At 40.7% G+C, this 17,022-nt stretch overlaps 1 protein-coding gene across 4 annotated transcripts in view; it reads left to right on the forward strand.

Moving 5' to 3' along the window:
- HECW2 (HECT, C2 and WW domain containing E3 ubiquitin protein ligase 2) overlaps positions 1-17,022 on the forward strand; it is a 368,631-nt gene that overhangs the window by 224,473 nt on the left and 127,136 nt on the right. For all 4 annotated transcript variants that reach the window (XM_059168541.1, XM_059168540.1, XM_059168539.1 and 1 more), the window contains 4 exons: positions 2,195-2,289; positions 7,289-7,364; positions 11,725-11,894; positions 14,350-14,492. In XM_059168541.1, coding sequence (XP_059024524.1) covers positions 2,195-2,289; positions 7,289-7,364; positions 11,725-11,894; positions 14,350-14,492 — 484 coding nt within the window. The remainder of the gene's footprint in view (positions 1-2,194; positions 2,290-7,288; positions 7,365-11,724; positions 11,895-14,349; positions 14,493-17,022) is intronic.

Raw genomic sequence — 17,022 nt, forward strand, 5'->3', positions numbered from 1 at the left:
TTTTTTTTTTTTTTTTTTTTTGGTCCCATAGTCTATTACATAGCTGTTTCTTAACACCTTACAAAAGAGGAGAGAGCATCCTAATGAGAGGGAGTTGGGGGACGATGTCTTCTAAAATGCACTTCCCTTTATGGGAAAAGAGCTGCTCTGCTCGCTCACTTACCATTGACCTGATCTGTGAGGCGCTGCTGTGGGCAGATTCGCAGAGGGCCGAGTGTGATGCTAACGAGCTCTGCCAGAGCGCAGACCTCCGGCTCGCCACTGAGCTGGTTCTGCGTGGGCCGGTGCTTCACTTTGTTCCTATGGCAGACGCGCTGTTGGTCTTGGAAGAAAGCAAGTGGGGGAGGAAGAGGAAGGTCCGCTGCGATCTCTGCAGCCGTTACCATTTCAGTAATAACTGAAAGCTTGTGTTCGTGTTTGGGAAGGTCCTTTGCAGCGGTGTTCCCAGGCCAGTGAGGTCATAGCGAAGCCGGAATTCCTGTGCAGGTCGTCTAGCTGGTCCTCAAGCCCAGCACGCTCCTTCTCCTCTCCCGTTCGCCCCTCCTCACTCGCTCGGCTCCATTTTTCTCCTCTGGAAGTTTGAGTCCAGATCAGTTTGTGCCATGAGGTCTTTCTGACTCCACTGCGTCCTCACTCATCCTCTCCGTGGTCTCTACACTCTGCCGCCTCTCGGCCCTTTATTTTTAGTGCTTGTCTCTTATGTCGTGTCCTGCCTGTAATCCTCATCCTAACAGCTACACCATGAAACACCGGCGAGACCAGAACCCCTCTCTGATTCCCTGGGCACGTGTTGTGGTGGGTGCCTGGGAAGGATCTCCTGCTTGATGATGCCGAGAACCTTGTGAACCACCGCATGTGAGCATCGTACATGACGGAAACACTCACTACTCTGCCCCATGATAGTCAGTTTTTTGAGCTTTAGTATTTTGTCCTAGATAGGAAAATAGAATATCATATTATATTCTTGTATATAGTACTTTAAATCCTGTATAAATTTCTAAAAGAGGGTTTTTCTTTAATCATTCTATCTTTCTCTTAAAATAGTCAAACCAAATACTCTACAGGAGGCCAGTCACACAGGGAGGAGAGTCAGTGGACTCTGAGCTCCCTTGGGGAAGTACATCTAGTTGGTCCCACTTTCTTAAGCCGGGCAGCTCAGCTGAGAGGGGAGCTCCACCCCCGCGGGCCGGGACTCTTCCCTGTGTCCTGCCGTCAGCAGCGTTGCGGTGTTACCCTGCACCTTGGCAAGAGGACACCTTGCAGTGACACTGCCGTGGCGCAGATGCTCTGTACACACAGAAATTCTGGTGGCTGTGGGTTCTGTCTTTGACACGTTTTGGCTTCATGGTCTTTGAAATTGTCATTACTTTCTTAAACCAATAATTGGCATTTGCATTGCTCTTTTATCAAGCTCAGACTATATATACATGCACACACGTGCATACACACAGACACATGCACCGCTGTGGGGAGAGAGACATATGCCACGTATATATCCATATCTATCATCTCTCTGTCTGTCTGTCTATTCCTATCCATCTATCTGTATGGCAGTGGTTCCTGAATTTGATCCCCGGCAGTGGCTGCATTGAAGCCACTTGGAAAATTAAAATACAGATTTCCTCACACTTCAGAGTCTACGACTTCTTCACTTTGTTAGACTGCTCTTTTTGCTATTTCCACTGAAGGGGGCAGTCTGTGTCTATCATAGAGGTTGGGAGCGAAGGCTTTGGAATGGGACAGATTGGGTTTGAGTCCTGACTCTGACGTTTCCTGTTTGCTTGACCTTCGGAAGCCTCAGCACTTCTTCTGTAAAATGGGGACAGGCATCCCCACCCCCCAGGGTTGAAGTGAGGATTGACTAACAGCATGAGCTGAGACAAGCACAGGGTCTGGGGCGCAGTGGACTACCTAGGTCAGAGGTGGCTAGTTCAGTTCTCAGCGCTACGCTATACCTATTTTGTGTGTTGTTTTTGTGCATTATGCTTCGTCTGTTTGGGACGTTTTTAGAAAACGCCAGACAGGAGTTGGTATCCTTTGTCTCTCTGATTCGGAAAGGAGGGATCACTGCAAGAGTCGCGAGCAGCATTTTCTGAGAGGCAATGTGGCGGATTTCTTCAGTCGATTCCTGAATGACTTGTCTCAATGTTTAAATTATTGTTTTGTTTTGTTTTTTTCCCTAATCGATTTGCAGCGGAGATAAAAATCTGTTTTAAATACTACCACGGCATCAGTGGAGCCCTTCGTGCCACGACCCCCTGCATTACCGTGAAGAACCTGGCTGTGATGGTGAGTGCCCCTCATTGTCCGCTTCCTCAGGAGGTCCCCAGGGCCACTTTCTATTTTTGCCAGCGCAGCCCAGGCAGAGTTATGGGGAACAATGAAAAAAGGAAATGCATAGCAGCATGGGCACCCGCTTAAGGAAAGGGAAGAACTTACAGGTTGCCTTACCTTGGTCCATAACACAAATCAGTGGAAAAATCTGATTTGATTTGTGACAATCTGTAAATAGTCAGCTCCTCAGAGAAGCCATTCAGGAAGCAAACAAGTGAGTAGCTCATCAAACTTAGTCTAAATTTCATCTAGGTGACTGATTGGGAGGAGATGGTGGCATTGCGTCGTAAGTGAGTTTAATATACGTGAGCTCAGCGAGTAAAAGAGAAAAATAACAGTTTTAATCATGTGTGATTCTGCCTGCCAGTCAACTTAACAAGCTTTCACGCCAAAGAGTATAAGATGGGGATCGTGGGTGTGCTGTACCCTCAGGAGGTCTGAGCACCAGATCCCTTCATGCTGAGTTGGGCTCTAGTGCCTGAAGACACCAGACATTTTTGGTATGACATGGCCACTTAGAGGAAGTCAGTCTCTTCACCAGGTCTTCAAATGAACAGATACCGAATTTAGTTTTGGGGGAGCTGGTTATGTTGGCCTTTTGAAGGAGAGAATGTCCCCATTTCCAACATGGTACTTTCCAAAGGATTGCTTTTTTCAGTTTTGTCATTTTTTTCACTCCATTGACTGACTTTGGAATCTAACAGCTTTGTAAGATGTACTTCATTGTACAGGGATGGTTGGGTTCAGGTGGTTTGAGGAGATTCTTTGAGTCTAAGATATGTAAAGCATTGTAGCTTCTATGAGCCATTAATAAAAATCAGGCCATGAACGTTCAAGAGAAAAACATTGACTCCCACAATATAGAATCTTCATAACAAAGTGTTTCGGTGTGTGAGTGTGTGTGTGTGCATGTCTGTTGTGTGTATGTATGTGTTTATAGACCCATGCATTTTTGGAAATAGACAAGTGGCCATGTTGACCCCCTGAAATTCAGAAAGTCATCTCTGCAGCTGGCCTTTTGAAATTGTCCATTCCCACGATGCGGTATCATGAAGTCTTTCCTTTTCATGTATTCATTCAAACAGATATTCACTGGGTACCTGCTAAGTAGCAGACATTGCACCCACCCCCAGGGATGGCAGGATAAGCCAAAACCCAGTCCTTTCTCTCACATTTGGTGGGGACAAGGACAGCAGTTAAGTCAGATTGCGTTTCTTTGAGTGATAATCACGATGAGGAGGAGTAAAATGGGACTATGACAGCATATACTGGTAGATTTCTCTTGATTAAGGCCATCGAGGGCTTCCTTGAAGAAGGTGTGTTTGCAGGACAATCTGAAGGATGAACAGGAGTTACTTATGTGGAGACGGGGAGGGAAGAACATTAAAGAGAGTAGGAATCGTATGTGTAAAATCTCCAGCATTTAAATATTCTTCTCACATTTGAATTACATTTGAGTTCCCACATAATAAACATCGTTTAGAATTTAAAAGACTAATCCACATTTACTATACAAGATTTTGAAGGTCAAGAGGAGAATAACAATTATCGATTACAAAATCTGCCATGTTACATACTAAGCACTGGTATATGCTTTAATTAATCTTCTAAAAAACTATAAAACTGGGAAAGTGAGTTTTTTGTAATATTAAAACCTTTGAAAAATTAACTTTGTATGAAATTAGATAGTAGCTTCCAAACATGGTTTTCTGGATTCAGTTTTTCTTAGACTTGAGCAATTTCAGTGATCAGGTATCATTGAAGACAGCAGGACTTACAGGCTGGTGAACATCCATCTCATTCCATTGATTTTGCATTGAGATTACTCTCTCAAAGCCTGTGGATAGTTTGGAGATCATTAATTTGCTTCAGACGGGTTTTATAGAACCTTAGAAGCTTCCCAGATACAGCTCCTGCCATCAGAACCAAATATTTTGGTTCAAAAGAGACTAATGAAATCGGTGGTCAATAGATTTCTGACCGAGCTGAGACAATTGGGTCTGTATCCAAAACTGGAAGGCTGAGCCCCATGGACACCTCGTGATGCTGTGTTTCTATTCTGGCATGGTGGCCACCTCCTTATATGACTTGCGTCTAGTTAGTGTGACTGGTTGACAGCACTGACATTGACGAAGCCCTTCGGTGTAATTATTCCGTGACCATGTGCAAAGAACAGTCATGGGAGAAGTAACTAAGCAGCTCTGTAGGGGAGGAAACGAGCTGCCATCCTCATCCTGTGGCCCCCTCTCTCGCATGTCCTCCTGCAGCGAATCAGGGATTGAAAAGAGTTGTGTCTCTTCTGTCATTTGCACTTTGACGTCATTGTCATTCATCAGAATACACAGTGATACGTGTCTCGGGCTCTCAGAACAGGAAATCCTCTGGCTTCAGGGACAGATAAAAGCTGGCATCCCTCACTACCACGTATTGTTCCAACACTCGATTGTCGGAGTTGCTTCTGGGTTTTCCTGGAAGGAATCTATGGAGTGAGTTTATTTAAAAACTGCTCTCTAAACATCGAGTGCTTTTATCCCTGATGTCCCTATATCTAGCGACAGTGTTTGGCCTTTCCTGGCTTTATTGTCATGAATGATAACATTGAACTTGTTGAACATTATTTGAGATGAACATTTGCCACAGTTGTAGTAAAGGACACAATCTGTAAATTCTGGGAGAATTGTTTCACATTAGCCTTTTGTCAGACAGTGGCCTATTTTTCAAATGAGCATTCAAAGGTATTTTCTTGTGTTTCTGTAATAGCTTCCAACATTTTGAATAGGCTTAAGCGAAGACAAACCATGAACCTTTTCCATCTCATTTAACTCACTTAGCATCAGTATGGCTTAGCAGGAAGAGACATCGTGTTTTGGAGGGCACAGATCTTACTGGGCAGTGTCGTCCGTTGGAGGGGAGGCTACGGTTCACCAGGGGTCTGACTGGCCCCGGGACTTGGAGAAGCAGGTGGCCGAGTGTCTGTCGCAGTCGTGTCCTGGGCTCCCTTACACTGTTCATCGCTCTGTAGCCCGGGGGGTGTGGGGTGAAGCCTGCGGGAGACCGTCATTGGCCAGTTTGCTGCTGTCTCTGTCCCGGTAAGCTGGGGATAATGAGTCAGAGGGGAACGCCACAATATAATAAGCCACGCGTGCTGGTGGAGAGCCAACCCGGAATTATCAAGTAGTTGCTTTTCTGGATGAGATGAGGTGAGGAAGCCGGGGTGGCACCCTCGCATATTGCTGATGACATTTGAAACATTAGGAATCAGGCAGGTGCCATACCAAGTAGTGCTGAAGAAGGGACCGGAAGTAGAGAAGGAAGTAGACATTTGTATTTCACAATTTGAATGGAATTTTTTTTTTAAATGCTCAACTTTGCTTAGATCAGTAGTTTTTATCTCTTCGCAGTATATGAGTTTTTAAAATTAAGTATAATCAACAGACAGGGTTAATATTAGTTTCAGGTGTACAGTATAACGATCAACAATTCTGTGCATCACTCAGTGCTCATGGTGACAGGTGTGCTCTTGAATCTCCATCACCCGTTCCTCCCACCGCCCCCTCCACCTCTCCCCTGGTAACTACCGATTTGTTCTCTGTATTTGAGAGTCTGGTTTTTTTTGTTTTGCTGTTGTTGTTTGTTCATTTGTTTTGTTTCGTAAATTCCATAGATGAGTAAGATCATGCAGTATTTGTTTTTCTCTGAGTAGCTTATTTCATTGAGCATTCTACTCTCTAGCTCCCTGCCTGTGGTCACACATGGCAAGATTTCATTCTTTTTATGGCTGAGTAATGTTCCACGGTGCATGTGTACCGCATCTTCTGTATCCATTCATCTATCTGTGGATGTGGGCGGCTTCCATATCATGGCTATGGTAAATAATGCTGCAGTAAACGTCGGGGTGCATATATCTTTTCAAACTAGTGTCTTCAATTTCTCTGGTTAAATACTCAGTACTGTAATTACTGGATCATATGACAATTCCGTTTTTGATTTTTTGAGAACCCCACTTGCTGTTTTCCACTGGCTCACCAATTTGCAATTGTTGGTATGTGTTTTTAAAGGAGTAAGGGAGTGCTGCAAAGATTAGATTCAATGGTTTAATCTGAAATTTAGGAGAAAAATGTAGTTTCTATTTCCTAACTATTCAAGATATATTCTGCCTTCACTTCTGTCTCATAAAGTATTGTGGGCATCTTTTTTAGAGAAACAGTAAACTCTGTTTTCCTAGTATACTAACTATAAATTGAGCACTAATTGTACATAAATTGAGAGGAAGCCTGGATCTGCTTTGTGTTCCGTAAATGACTAATTTCAAGTGAGATGTAATTTACTTGAAAGCCTTTAGGAAAACTTTTTACAATGCAATAACCAGTTAAACAGCATGGCCAACTCTTGTCATTGCTAAGTTATCATCCCACGTGCCCTGTCCCTGCAGCACGAGGAAATAGGAGTTTGCAAGGGCAATGGGACACTCACGTGGTCACCCAGAAATATTTGGCAAGAGAGGATAGTTCTGCGTATTTGTGGATGACCTTGCTATAAGTCACCTGTGTAGTTTATTCTAAGTTTTCCTAATCTAAAGGAATTTAGTGTTTAGTTTTTAACTTGAAGGATTATTTTAATATGCTAATAGCAATATAAGTGTACTTACTATATCTCAACTATATTCTTATCAAAGAAATAAAAGGACATGAAGTAGGTTGATGCATATCCCAGGGAATTTCGAAGTTTGTGTTGCTTTCATTTGTTGTAAAGACTAAATTGAGGTATGATGCTCTCATCTCTGAGAATATGCATTTGTGTCTCAATTCCAAGATTTATAGCCTATAAAAAGGCACATGCTACAATGCATCTTTAACACAAAAAATCATCATATTTGCAAATGCACGTGGCTTCTTAAGAAAGTTGAGTACCACACTACACTGTGAAACTTCTAATACGTGCTTTTCCTCTGCAGATGGGTGCAGAAGGCATGGAAGGAGGTGCTTCTGGAAATCAGCATTCTCGGAAGTTAGTTAGCTTTACCTTGTCAGGTAAGGATGTCTTTAAACATGATGTCCAGTTTGGAAGTGTATAATTTCAAAGGCGTGAGTGGCCATTTTGGTCTATAGATTCTCATATATGATATATGAAATAGTTACTTATATTATTTATTTTATATTATTTGTATTATTTATATTTTTGGTAATGTTCTGGAAATTCAAACATATTTCTTACCATTAGATTATTAATATAAGCTCAGAGATGATTTCTTCCACCAGGTTTTATAGAGATAAAAAGACTATATAAGTGTGTATCATTACTTTAAAAGAACACTGTAGTGTAATATGTGCCTACCCCACAGTAGAACTTTGATTATTGAAAACAAGGTGTGGTTAGCTCATCTAGAGAAAGGAAAAAGTTGGAGACTAAGAAAAATAAGCCAAGGGATGCTCCTATTTCTGTGGAGAAATACACATAAAAGTTGGAAAGCTGATAAGACAATTTTTTTGTTTATTTTCAGGTTAGTGAAATACTGTAATTGCTTGTATATTTATGAAAAACAAAAACAAAAACACTGCTTTTCAGATTGTAAGTTGGAACTCATTTGTGTTTTGTAAGTTTAACTTATTTGAACCCAGCAGTTTAAAAAAAAAAGAATGCAGGAAAAGAAATCAGAGTTTTACACTAAAGGGAAATATTTTTTCATAGAACATCAGTATATACAAACTGAAAACTTGCACACACAAAAAGGACACACATCTATGCATATATATCCTTGATCTCAGAGTAAAATAGGTTTCGTATATAGGTTACGGTGAAATAAATTTGAAAGCTACTGATTTAAAAAAATGATTGGCTTTTAAAAGTCAAGAATGTGCTAAGAAAATCAGTATTTGAAATGGACTTTTAAAACAGACAATGGTGCTACAATCCACACAAAATGCAGACTAACAGATGTCTGTCATTGTAAGATGTTTTGTTTTCACTGTTCCATGGGAGCAGTGCTTCTGAAATTTAAATTAGATTCACTTTTCTTGGCTGCAAAAAGTGTTGTGAATGAAATTGACAATTCTCAAGAGTGAGAGAAAACTGATCTTGAAAACAGACATTTCCATGATGCATAATTACCACGTATGACGAAAGTGTGCACATTAGTTCATTGCTGGCCTTGGCCTTCGGAGTGTCCCTTTCTGTTCTGGCATGTTCCTTCTCCTCCATGGGAGGTTGCTTACTATGAAAACCTTTTTTGCTTTGATTCTCTGGTGAATGTCAGAAGTTGTAAACTGGTGGCTAACGGTTCAGATTTGGCCAATACATATGTTTCAGTTGGACCCCTCAGGGTTTAAAATGTATCTAGTTTTTTTTTTTTTTTTTTTTAAAGATTTTATTTATTTATTTGACAGAGAGAAATTACAAGTAGATGGAGAGGCAGGCAGAGAGAGAGAGGGGGAAGCAGGCTTCCTGCTGAGCAGAGAGCCCGATGCGGGACTCGATCCCAGGACCCTGAGATCATGACCTGAGCCGAAGGCAGCGGCTTAACCCACTGAGCCACCCAGGCGCCCCTAAAATGTATCTAGTTTTTTAGAAGGGTGCTTAGAAGTACCAAGGCTGGTAGTACGCCTCCCTCACCCCCGTTATCTGCATGTCTCCTGAAAACTCTTATTTGACTATGCTTTAGACCTTCACAGTCCTTAGCGGCCACAGGTACAGAAATCCTTCATTTATAGGTTAGGAACAAGGAACCAACCTCCATGGCTCAGAAAATTTCAAGTTAGACCATCCCATGGTTTTCTTAGTTTAGAAGCACTGCCCTCCACTTTCCAGTGATCCGTATCCTCCTAAATATGATATACACATACTGATTTTGACTCGAGCGGATGCTAATTAACTCCCCATATAAGCATGACCATCTAGAAGCTGAAAATCCTAGGATATTTTCCTAAAATGTAAGAAATAAGCTTTGTGGCACTCCTAAATGCTGCTACTTTAACTATAATTTCCTCCACCTTTCCACCTCAATGCACATGGTGGCTGGCTACTTTGTAACTGTTGTATTTCCTAATGTATTGTCAGGTATTTGCAGATGGTACAGACATGGCCAAAAATTATAGATGAAATCAATTCTGTAATGGTAATTCTGAAAAATTAACCCCCTTGTAGCATGTTGACAGTGAATGGTAATATTTATTAATATTGATTAAGCTCTGTAGAATGGCTACCTGCAGGTGTTCTACTCTTGATTAGGCAAGTGGGCACACAGATAATTAAATTCTACATCTACTACAAAAACTGCGCTTAGATGAATATCTTCATCTTCTTCTTCAAATAAGACTTTAAACTAGGATAGTTAACATGTTATATACCTTTGTAACTTTGAGTTCTTTTTTGGTCTGTGAGGTTATGTGGACATTTTTGAGCAATAAAATATGTGAAAGAAAAAGGGAGAAGCACGAGCGGAGCTGAGATGGATAAGGAAGCGGAGTACTCAGACTACAAATAATTGATAATTTCTTGTATTTATTAAGGAAGATTTCTTTGTACAGTGTTCCTTGGGGCCATATTTGGCGCAAGGGCTATTTAATAGTCACAGCTTTCATCCTGGTGGCTTAATCTCCCGAAGGGATGCTTTTTTGTTCAAAGGAATGCTTTGCATGAATAATTCAGCCCTGTCAGGCTTTATAGCAGCCATTTCTGTACATGTTACTCCTCACTGACTGCAAAGAAATCCCTTCTTTAGGAGTCGATTTAATAGCTAAAGAATATTATTCTTTGAGTCTGAGGCGAGCATAATCAAGAAAGGTAAGAAAATAAATATGCAAACTGTGTTTTTCTCTTACAGCTATTTTATGCTAACTAAAGCCAAGTGCAAGCATGTAGTATTATTAAGTGGATCGTCAAAGGCAGAGGCTGTATTAGTAATGACTCCACAGCTTGTGCAGTGCCAGGGCTGGGGCTGGAGGGCTAATGAGTTACAGGGGTTTCCCTGAATGCCCGTCTCGCTCCTTACTCATCCTTCCCATCTGCCACTGGTTTTCAGATCAAATACCTTACAGTTTTCATGCAGTGTCCTTAACAGGAGGGATTCTTGGTTGAATTTTTCCACCTTTGCTGACTATTAAAATGGCCCCCTCGGCTGCCAGTTAGCTGTCGCTGGACAACACACTAGACCACAGGTTCTCGTCGGCCATGGGTGAGCCTCCTCCAGGCAGTCCCCCCTGGAGACTACAGTTCTGTGGGCAACCCCAGGCCAGTTTTGTCCTACTAAGAAAGACTGTGTTTCAAGAATGGGCTAGTGGGGCACCTCAATGGCTCCGTTGGTGGGGCCGCTGACTCCTGATCTCAGCTCAGGTCTTGATCTCAGGGTTGTGTGTTCAGGCCCCATGTTGGGCCCATCGTGGAGAAAACATTAAAAAAAAAAAAAGAATGAACTTGAGTACGGTGACTCAGGGGACCTCGTATAATTTGGGGTCACCACAAATGACCAATCTGGGTAATCTAAAGGTCTTTGAAGCTTCAGCAACATCTGCAGAATTTCTCTCAGGACCATAGGTCAGAGGGCTGCCTGGACTGATTACAATCGCATCAGGCTACTTAGAAACCGTCTATGACTGCAGGAACTTTAAAGATCACTTAGCTCTTGGGCCAGCCTTACCCAAACGGATATTCTCAGAAAGGTCTTGAGGACCCAGTGGGTCTGGTTTATTGCTTGACATGTTTGCATCCCTTGGCCTGACTCCTTTTAAAAGTATCAGTCTCTCCATGTAGCAGACTTTAGCCAGACATTTTGGCCGCTCAGCTAGTGTGAAATGAGAGCTGGCGAATCTAAGACGAGGCTGGGACATTCATCAGGTATGTAGGGTCCTAAACAGTAACCCCATAATTACTTAATACAGCAGGTGGCATTCACATTTTTAAGAAATATTTCTGGCCTCCTTTTCCCCCCAATATTTAATACATTTGTGGAGTATATATGACATTTTAAATGTGGGACAACTGAATGTACTCTCGAGTTTTACCCCAAATTAAACATAGGTCTATAATTTCATGTATGTAAGTAGATGATTTAACTTTTCTCTCATGAAAGAACATATGAGCATTCTTTTTGAAAAAATCAACTGTTGCCCAAGAATTTCTCTCAAGACACTGTTTGAAATGCTGGTTGCCAGACCACGTGATGATGCATGTTAGAATCAAAATGGCATCTAGGAAAAGTCCGTTCAGGTGGGTAAGGTGAGGATAAATGTTTGGCTTCACTTTTGTCGCCTGTCAGGAGACCCCCCTCTGCCGGAATTCGTCATAATCCACTTGTCCTCACTTACCTAAGCGCTCACGGTGTGAGGAACTTGGTTGCTGCTTTGCTGTTGTTTACCCCCCTCTCTTTCTCGCCCGCCCTCCTCTCCTCCTTTTTAGATCTTAGAGCAGTTGGGCTAAAGAAAGGGATGTTCTTCAATCCCGACCCTTATCTTAAGATGTCCATTCAGCCAGGGAAGAAGAGCAGTTTCCCCACCTGTGCCCACCACGGACAGGAGAGAAGGTCCACTATCATCAGTAACACCACTAATCCGATTTGGCATCGAGAGGTAAGATGATCCTCAAGGCTCTTCTCCTTGACCGGAAGTTGGCCAAGTCCTTTGTTCTGCGTATCATTGAGCTGTTTATGAGCACAGCAGGACGACTGAGGGGTCTCCTGCTTCTGTTGGAAAGAGGCTCTGAAGGGAAAGAGAGAGTCCCTTGTGGCCAAGGCCAGGTGTAGAGCAAAACAAGTGAAGTCCTTACCTCAGGAACATGACTTAAAGGGGGGCCAGAAGGCTCAATCATCAAAATTAATATTTTAATGAAATATTTTTTTAACAAAAATCAAAATCAATGCAAAATAATTCATAATAACATATTAAAATGGCCTCCTCGCCTGGCAGTTAGCTATCATTTTAAATAAGGGCAGGGTCAGTAACTGTGCCTTGCGGCGCCGTGTGAGAGCCTGAGGCAGAAGGAAAAGTCAGTAACACCAATCCTGTTTTTATTTAAAATTTTTCTGGTTTTGTACCTGAAACTGATATAACACTATATGTTAACTAACTGGAATTAAAATTAAAAACTTTAAAAGCCCTCCCAATCTTTTATGTTTTGTTCTAGTGTATATTCAGTACAAATTAAGGGGATTTCTCTCCCTGTAGGCTTTGGCAAAGGTTTTTCGGACGTCTAGAGTTTGGTTAATTAATAAGGCATTGAAGGACTCGTCATCCTGAGTGAAGGCAGACCGTTGATGCGTTGATGACAGACACTGTCGAGTTCCTCACAGCTATATTATGTTAACTGTCATCTTCGTGCAACGCATCATTTAAATCAAACGAGGGGTTTTCTCATTCGAACTCAGGAAAGTCAAGGAATGAACAGACATTGTTTCTCATTTAGTGAAGAAAGCACAAGCTCTTCCACCATTTCTCAGAGATCCAAGACATGTTTAACCTACTAGTGTTAGAATGTTTCTGGGTAAACCTTCACTGGGTGTAGGAGTTATACAATGAATGAATCAGATCATTCCCTAAACGTTTAATGACAACAATATGACCTAACAGGTTTGTGGAAATATTTCACTGGGGCGGGAGATAATTCAGGGGCCCTAAAACCAATTGGAAAAGACAGGTAAGGCTATTTGTGACTTGTCAGCAGAGCAAGATGTTTCTCCTGAGAAGTTATTGTGGTTATTTAAGTGGATGACATATTGCATATATTCTTACACCTGGTTTAAAAAACTACTTATGATCTCCAATAGTGAATGACTCTTAAAAGCACAGCACTTAATTTAACACATTTAGAAGCCTAGAAGACGTAACATGCATCTCACTATGAGCTCTAGAAGGAACATAGTGGATATGTTAATGATCCTAGCAATAAGTTTCTTTCGCTAACATTTTATATTTACGAAGATCTTAACCGTGCTATCAGTGTACGCCTAAGAAGGCGGCATAAGGGATGAGATTCTCATCTCTCCATTTCGATGATTAAGAAACTGAAGATTGAAGTGTTCATGTAATAGCTTCTCAGAGACAGAGGTAGTGCTTAAACTCAGCACTCTTACTCTCAGCAAATGTTTTTTCTTTTCAGCAGATTCCTAGACTGCATGGCCCTTGGCAGAACTTCAGTTGTCATGACGAAATAAACTTAGTGGTGCCTAAGTATAAAACTGGCCAGCGCCATTCGCATCACAGTGGTTAAGTGGATAATGTTAGGGCAGGGGCAGTATTGTTCAGGTTAGATTCTGGCCCCATCACTAACTTATCCTGAGATCCTCGTTCTTGAAAATGTTACTCGTAAAGATAACATGAAGGGAATATTGGTGAAAGTCTTTGTAAATGAATAAAGCTTGTTATATTTATTTTATATTCTTATTAATAGCCAATCTGATTTTCTCCAGTGGTATTCCTAAGCAAAACAACAAAGTTTATGTTAACTTCATGTTTTTATTTTTCTGTCCCGTGTGCCTTTTAAATTTTAAGTATTTCCATTTAGACTTGTTTCATTCTCATATTTATCAGAGAAACCACAGTATTCTGTAGATGTTCCTACTTTCGCCATTAAGTGAAAGATTATTTTAATCTATGCTCTACAACTTCTGACTCGCATGGGATGAGGAATTAAAATTGCTGGTAATCAAACACAGCAATAATTCGAAAGCATCCTGTAACAGGATATTAAATTTCAAAGAATTGAGGTACATTAAATGTAGTAAGTACTAAAACTGCATTGTGCACAATTTAACATTTGATAGCGTCTCCTAAAACTGTTGAACCCGGAAGAACTGCATGATTGAAGGGGCTTCTTTTGTCCTGCAGATCCTTAACTGAAGCCTTGTGATCACTGTGAATGCTAACGATTCAAAGTGAATAGAGGATGGACATTGGCTGCAGATATTTCTAGCAAGGTGGACTCTAAGTCAATAGGATTTAAGAGATAACATTTTCTATAATAATGAAATGATATAATTTCATATTTATCTTTCTTCTGAATCAACATGTTACCTGTTTTTGTTTTCAGAAATATTCCTTTTTTGCACTTCTTACTGATGTCTTAGAAATTGAAATTAAGGACAAATTTGCCAAGAGCCGTCCCATCATCAAGCGTTTCCTGGGGAAACTAACCATTCCAGTCCAGAGACTGCTGGAGCGGCAAGCCATTGGGTAATCAGCCCCCCTTTGTAGGGATCTTGTTGAGATTAGTTTGCACAGAGCAACTGAAATGAAATTTTGTAGTCCTAGGACTTTTCTTACTGAGAAGAATTGGTAAGATAATTCTTTTAAAAAATGAAGTGTTTTTATACTCATTAAGCTGTTTAGGACCAAAGCACTTTGTTTTCATTATATACATTAGCATTATTATTATTATTATTTGGTATCTGTCTTTTCTGAGATGGGCCTATCATTAGCACTTCAGCATCAGAAGTCATAATACTCAACTATTTTTCAGTATATTGAAATCTTTCAGTGAAAGTCTCTCCTAGAGCAGGGTTCTAGTGTCAGGTTCACAGCTCCGTTATGCTAATTAATCCCATCCAGACAACTCACTGTTCCTGAGAAACAAAAACCACTTTGTTTTAGGGCCATTTAAAACAAGACCTTAACTGGTACGAGGTATTATTGTAGAATTCCTAGACCTGTACGTTCATTCAAACAACTAAAGTTTACTCACTCAGAGAATTTAAAATGTGACTTGATGTCTGTTTTCTTTCTGTGAACTTTTTTTAAGTTGTGAATAAACTAGTTAAGAAATCACAACATCCCTTATCGTCAATGGTGCATGTATTTTTACGTGGTCATTTCCAGCAAACTAAGTAACGCCACTGCTCTGAGGTAGCACTGAGCTTACTGTTTTGGTATCTTTTTCATTGTAGGAGAACATTATGAACATACAGCAGTAGTAATAGTAATAGTGGTGGTAGCAGTGATGGTGGTGGTGGTGATGGTGCCGCCATCTTGTTTTGTGCCTTCTTCACTGTAAGAAAACATAAACAAATGGTACTGGTGGTCGTAGTCTCAGTGACAGCACAAGTAATAACAGCAGTGGTAGCAATAATAATAAATAAAAGTAGGGAAACAAAAAAGATGCCTAGAGCTTATTCTGTGTCAGGGATTATGTCCATTACTCTCATTAGCCCATGTAACCTCAACAGCTCTGGGAGGTCAGTAGTATGATTATACCCATTTCTGAGATGAGGAATCTGAGGTTAGCCGGCAGGAGGTGGAGCTGGGATTTGAGGGCAGATCAGCCTGCTCTAGAATCCTGGCTTCCTATGGCACTTCACGGACGGGCAGCCATGTGACATTAATCCAGCTCACTAAGGAAGGTTTCTCATTCATATCCACTCTGCAACTAGTGAACTGTTCTATTTTGGCAAGTCATAATTAACTTGGGCATTCCTCATCTGAAAAATACAGTGTTTAGACCAGCTGAACTTGAAGGCCCCTTCAAAATCTGAAACTAAGAGATTGTAATGGGTTTTAAGTCTCTGGCCATCAGAGATGATGGGATTTGTGATGGAGCCAGCACATGTGAAGTAGGAACAGTATGCTGAAATTCTAGTAGCCTGGTTTATCTGATAAAGGTTAGGAAATCACAATTTTTGCTTCTGGTAGAGATCATATACATTAGGAAGTTTTTTTAAAGTTATTTTAAGGGTTAATAGAAAGCGGAAGATTTTAAAAAATAAACAAACTATGGTAAATACAATAAATACAGTATATTAATTTATATAATTATCATCATAGTTTACAGAATATATAAGACATATGGTAAAAGTGTGAAGTTATGTACACCAGTAAGAATGATCAAGGCAATGAAGCTGTTGTTGACTTGCGGGCTTTTCCTTTAGTCTTTTAAACAACTGGACACTTCGAGAACTGCCAGTCCTGAATTGATGTGTATTAGAAGGAAGTCCAGCATGAATTTGTAAAATACTGGAATTATGAAATGTTTCTGCATAGGTATGTTAGAAACATTGTCCGATACAGATACTTGGGGATTTGCTTTATTAGATAAGGAGGACACTACATATTAGTATATCTGCTACTGACACCTAAATATATATTCCTGATCTGATTTTTGCTTTCCACCAAGTAACTGATTCATCTTAAGAAGTGCTGGGCTTCCATTCCTTACATCTTTGGCAGATTGCGGCCCTCAGAAGTAGTTGAGGTTTTACAGAGTGTGGTTTTGTAGGATGAGCTAGAACTTCTTGCTAATTACCTATTTGGAGAGTATTTTTTTGAATGTGACATTTTGCAGCGAGTGGCCCACGTTTGTCCAAAATACACATGACTTTCCTCTGCTTTGTCCCTCCTCTGGTTACATTAGAGAGAGATGCCTCAGGCGGTGAGAGAATTTGGCTCTTATTCTTCATAACTGTGTACCATAATAATATATAATGTTCGCGATCATACATCACCGCAAGAAGCAGGATGAGTCAGATGAGACTGGTTAAGAACAAAGATGAAAAAGGGAAAAAAAAAACAAAAAGAAAAAAAAAAGAAAAAGAAAAAACCCAAAAAATAAACAAAAGAGAAATATTTTAAAAAACAAAAAACAAAGATAAAAAGAGAAGGAAAGAGGACAGGTGACTCCTCGGATGGGCCCTCAACGACAGATGAAACCCTTAGCTCAACCCTTAGTCTGAATAGGAGGATTTCCTGTATTTGTACGATGAATAGTTGAATT

This window comes from Mustela lutreola, chromosome 3 (genome assembly GCF_030435805.1).
Source record: "Mustela lutreola isolate mMusLut2 chromosome 3, mMusLut2.pri, whole genome shotgun sequence".
Classification (NCBI taxonomy): domain Eukaryota; kingdom Metazoa; phylum Chordata; class Mammalia; order Carnivora; family Mustelidae; genus Mustela; species Mustela lutreola.